The sequence below is a fragment of the Amblyomma americanum genome, chromosome 9, assembly GCF_052857255.1.
Source record: "Amblyomma americanum isolate KBUSLIRL-KWMA chromosome 9, ASM5285725v1, whole genome shotgun sequence".
NCBI lineage: Eukaryota > Metazoa > Arthropoda > Arachnida > Ixodida > Ixodidae > Amblyomma > Amblyomma americanum.
Genome location: NC_135505.1, coordinates 40,380,796 through 40,385,581, shown reverse-complemented (window position 1 = coordinate 40,385,581; position 4,786 = coordinate 40,380,796). Strand labels below are relative to the sequence as shown.

The window sequence follows — 4,786 nt, the reverse complement described above, 5'->3', positions numbered from 1 at the left end:
TACCCGCTAAGGAACGCTGATCATTGTCCGTTATCTCCTCATATCCTCCCGCGAAATGCGCCTGTTTCCACAAAATAAATTCCTTCTCCCGTTCGATCCTTCTTTTCTCCTCTTCTGCCTCGCGGGCTCTTCTAGCTTCTTGCTCTTCTGCCTCGCGAGCTCTTTTCGCCTCGCGCTCTTCTGCCTCGCGAGATCTTTTCGCCTCACGCTCTTCTGCATCACGAGCTCTTTTCTCTTCTCGCTGTTCCGCCTCGCGAGCTCTTTTCGCCTCGCGCTCTTCTGCTTCGCGAGCGTCTGCGCGTGCTTGCGCCCTTTCCTCTCTCTGCCTATTTGCCTCCTCTCTCTTCCTCTTTGCCTCCTCGTCATAGAGACGCATCGCCTCTTCTTTCCTTAACACCACCTTGAGCGCCAGTTCTAACGTTTTTGCCAAATCCATATTTTCTGCCGTCGAGAGATCGAAAAAATCCGAGACAAAGCAAAAAGAAAAAAAATGAATCCTGGCAGGCTCGTCACTTATCTTTGTCACGGATCTCTCCGGAGAACACTGGGACCGAAAGAATGGACTAACGACGGGTGTACCCACACAAACGCACATTTAATACAAACTATGCGACACACACACTAGAACACAAAACTAACAAAACTAACACAACACACAAAGGCTATAAATACACACGACCCGGGCACGCTACAACCAGCGTCTACTACAAGCGTTCTACTATTTGTGTTCGGCGTTCATGCTCACTGTTGGTTCGCCGTGCTTGGGCTGGCATCGCTGGCGGTGTTCGACGTGCTCGGGTTGGCGTCGCTGGCTGCGTCGTACAAGCTCCAGGTCCAAGCGCCCGTGGAGGTGAAGCCGGTGTCGTTGACGTGGGGGGCACCACTCGGATGGTGGCAACAGCGCTGGAGATACCCCTGGTCATCGGAGGTGGTAGCGTCCTCTGTTGACTGCACGGAACAGGCTCAGGCACGGCAGGATTTTCCACGATGCGGAATCGTAGAACGCGAGCTCACCGGATCAGTAGCCGGCGTCGTTCTCTTCCATACAAAGTGTCCCTGACACGCCCGAGCCTCCGCTTCTCTGCTGCTCCCCCCTGTGCTTCGCTCTCGCTCGCCCTTTTATAGCTTCAGTGTTAGTCCACGTAAGCCTTGTTGTCTTCTCTGCTCCACCAATCATCTCTCTCCACGTCACCGTATGCTTCTCCACCAATCATCTCTCTCAACCTCAAAGAATGCTTCTTCTTCCTCTTCTTTATTCTTCGGTAAATTGGCGTCGTCTTCACACATTTTTCCTTTAAAATTTAATTTAGGCTCCTTAATATATGTGACACAAGATAACATCTGCTGACCCAGGCCTTCCTGTTAGCGAGGCATGACAGTGGCTGCCTGAACGCTTCATTCCCAAAACAAGGGGTTTTCATCAATACAGTTGCGAAGGCTGCCCAATGGACGGTCTGACAGACTCGACGCTGTTTGCCACTAACATTGTTCTTATTTTGCAGTAGGTGTGATGGACTGGCGACTACAAAGTCCGGCTGGCGTCACAGCGACATTGGAGCGTGGAACCAGCGAAATGTTGGTTCCGCGATTCACAAGATTTCATCTGCTGACCCAGGCCTTCCTGTTAACGAGCATGACAGTGGCTGCCTGAACGCTTCATTCCCGAAAAAAGGTGGTTTTCATCAATAAGGTTGCGAAGGCTGCCCGACAGTTGGTTCCGACCGATTCGACGCTGTTTGCCCCTAACATTGTTCTTTTTCAGTAGGTGTGATGGACCGGCGAGTACTGTGATAGCGTGAGCACCTAGCGAGCCGCTGACGTGTCATTCCGTGCTGCTGATAAGCTGCGCACGGCACGCTATCGGCGCACTATAAGAACACCATGCTCTTGGCAATAAACGTTTTTTAGTTCTGGACCTTCGTCGAAGCTGGTCGTAGTTATTTCACTGGCGACGAGGAAGGGATCCGTCGGGACTGGCCTGCCAAGCGTGTCTGGGCAAGATCGGACGACGCACATCGGAAGCCACTAACGCGGACTGCAAGTGGCTGGCGGCCAGGGGCAATCAGCTGACAACGGATCCTACGCACCAAGCAAGACATCGACACGATAAGTAACTGCACCGAAGCGTTGTTACGTTTACGTTGTTACGTTTGTGCACCGAAGCGATGTCGCGTCTTGGCAGAATCGATGAGTACGACCCCAAGGTCCAGAATTTTGATTCTTACTTGGAACGGTTTGAACATTTCGTCAGCGCCAATGAGGTCTCGGAAGCAAAGAAACTGTCAGTTTTTCTAACAGTACTTGGCGCAGAGGCGTATGAAGTCCTCAAGAACCTGGTAGTTCCAGCGCTTCCCGGTGAAAAGACTTTCGCTGAAATCAAGATTCTGCTGAAGAATCACTACAGCCCGCAAACTTCAGTCATTGCTGAAAGGTGCAGGTTTAACCGCCGAGTTCAACTGGAGCAAGAGAGCGTAGAAGATTTCGTTCTGGAGTTAAAACACCTTGCTCGGAAGTGCAATTTCGGAAACTTTCTGCAGGATGCCTTGCGAGACAGACTGGTAGCAGGCATTCGCAATGAGGAAACTCAAAGAGCTCTGTTCACCACGGAAGGCTTAACATTTCAAGGCGCATGCAAAATTGCGCTGGATAGGGAGTTGGCCACACAGCAGGCCGCGCTATTGCAACAAAGAGGTCGCAGTGAGGCACTCAACGCGGTGGGAATGCACGAGAGGTGCGACCAAAAGACAAAAGACTCAACGCGAGGAAAAAGTCAAAAACAAGTGTAGCCGCTGTGGCAAGGCGCATACTTCAGACAGCTGTTGGTACAAGAGGTACAAGTGCAGACGGTGCTCGAAAGTGGGTCATCTTCAAAATATGTGCCAGGCAAGCCGTGAAGAACTAAAAGCGCATCTAGTATCCGAGTCATCGGAAGAGGAGTCCACGTTATACAGTTGCGACGCTACGCCTTCTAAGAAGAGCTATGTTGTGTCTGTGAATGTTGAAGGCCACGACCTGCCAATGCAGGTTGACACCGATGCTGCTGTGACTGTTGTGCCGGAAAGCGTGTACGCCGCTAAGTTGTCGCATGTCAAGTGTGAGCCAACGAAATTGGGGCTCAAAACTTATACAGGTGAAAAAATGCATGTGATCGGTCAATGCAATGTCACTGCTCGCTATGAAGGTCAGTGCGCCGTGTTACCTATTGTTGTTGTGCGTGAGGGTGAGCGCAATCTGCCTATACTTTTAGGCAGGAGCTGGCTTGAGAAGTTGCAGCTTAACTGGAAATCTCTTTTCGCCTTGAGCATTGACGACAGGGTGTTGAAGTTGCATTCCAAGTTCCCTAGTGTATTTTCTTCCACTTTGGGAGCGATTAGGAACTATGAGGCAAAATTGGTTCTGCAGCCAAAGTGCACTCCTGTGTTTTGTAAGTCCCGGCCAGTACCCTTTGCGTTGCGAGAAGCGGTAGAAAAAGAACTGTCTGACCTTGAAAAGAAGGGTGTAATCGAGCGAGTAACGCAGAGTGAGTGGGCAACTCCCCTCGTAGTGGTTCCAAAGAAGGAAGGTGACAGACTAAGGTTGTGTGGCGACTTCAAAATCACGCTCAATCCGGTCCTAAAAACGGATCACTATCCATTGCCCCTACCGGAAGATTTGTTCACAGCCGTTTGTGAGGGAAAAGTGTTCTGTGTGCTTGACTTATCATCAGCATACCAGCAGGTGATGCTAAGCCCGGAATCCAAAGCAATTGTTACAGTAAACACGCACCGGGGGTTCTATCGGTACAACAGACTTCCCTATGGTATAGCGAGTGCCCCGGCTTTGTTCCAATCTTTAATGGATGAAGTCTTGATGGGCATTAAGAATGTAGGTTGCTACATTGACGATGTCATTGTAGCTGGCCAGGACATAGATGACTGCGAAAAAACACTTGAGCTAGTTTTGCAACGATTGAACGAATACAACATTACTGCCAAGGCAGAGAAATGCAAGTTCTTTCTAAGCTCAGTGTGTTACCTCGGACACAAGATAAGCTCTGAGGGGATACATCCCACTGAAGGCAAAGTGAAAGCAATCGCCCATGCTCCTGAGCCGGCGAATGTCACTGAGCTGAAAGCTTATCTAGGGCTACTGAACTACTATGGCAAATTTTTAAACAGCCTAGCGTCTGTAGCAGAGCCATTGTACAAGCTACTTCGAAAGGGAGAGCGTTGGGTTTGGACGAAGAAATGTAGCGATGCGTTTGAGGCCACGAAACAGCTCCTTATCAGCAGCCGAGCGCTCACGTACTACGATGCACGCAAACCGCTGGGGTTGCAATGTGATGCATCAGCGTATGTTGTTGGAGCGGTAATTTTTCATGTGTTTCCCAACGGCCAAGAGCGTCCAATTGCATTTGCTTCGCGTACCTTGACACCTGCAGAAAAGCACTATGCGCAGTGTGAAAGAGAGGCTCTAGCTCTTATTTTTGGTTTGCAGAAATTCCACAAGTTCTTGTATGGCAGAAAATTTGACTTGTACACGGACCATCAGCCACTATTGGGAATTTTGGGTCACAACAAAGCCACGCCAGCATTAGCAGCTGCCAGACTACAAAGGTGGTCTTTAATTATGTCTGCTTACCAGTTCACTCTGAAATACCGCAAGGGAACTGAAATTGAGGTGGCTGATGCTCTGTCAAGATTACCTACTTGTGGTTCTGCTAAAGCAGAAACTGCGGAATGTCTGTCTGTTTTCGAATGCACCCCGCTCACAGCGCGGGATGTGTCAAAGGAGGCTGCACGAGACA

At 50.0% G+C, this 4,786-nt stretch overlaps 1 protein-coding gene across 1 annotated transcript; it reads left to right on the top strand.

The window, feature by feature from the left end:
* The first annotated feature begins 2,073 nt into the window (after window positions 1–2,073).
* On the top strand, window positions 2,074–2,786 carry LOC144103303 (uncharacterized). Its single transcript, XM_077636060.1, has one exon. It carries the CDS (start codon window positions 2,166–2,168, stop codon window positions 2,784–2,786), a length of 621 nt encoding a protein of 206 aa, XP_077492186.1. The 5' UTR covers window positions 2,074–2,165.
* The last annotated feature ends 2,000 nt before the right edge of the window (window positions 2,787–4,786 follow it).

Bases quoted from the DNA above. Each gene is read 5' to 3' on its own strand.
- LOC144103303 (XM_077636060.1), top strand. From the start codon at position 2,166: ATGTCGCGTCTTGGCAGAATCGATGAGTACGACCCCAAGGTCCAGAAT.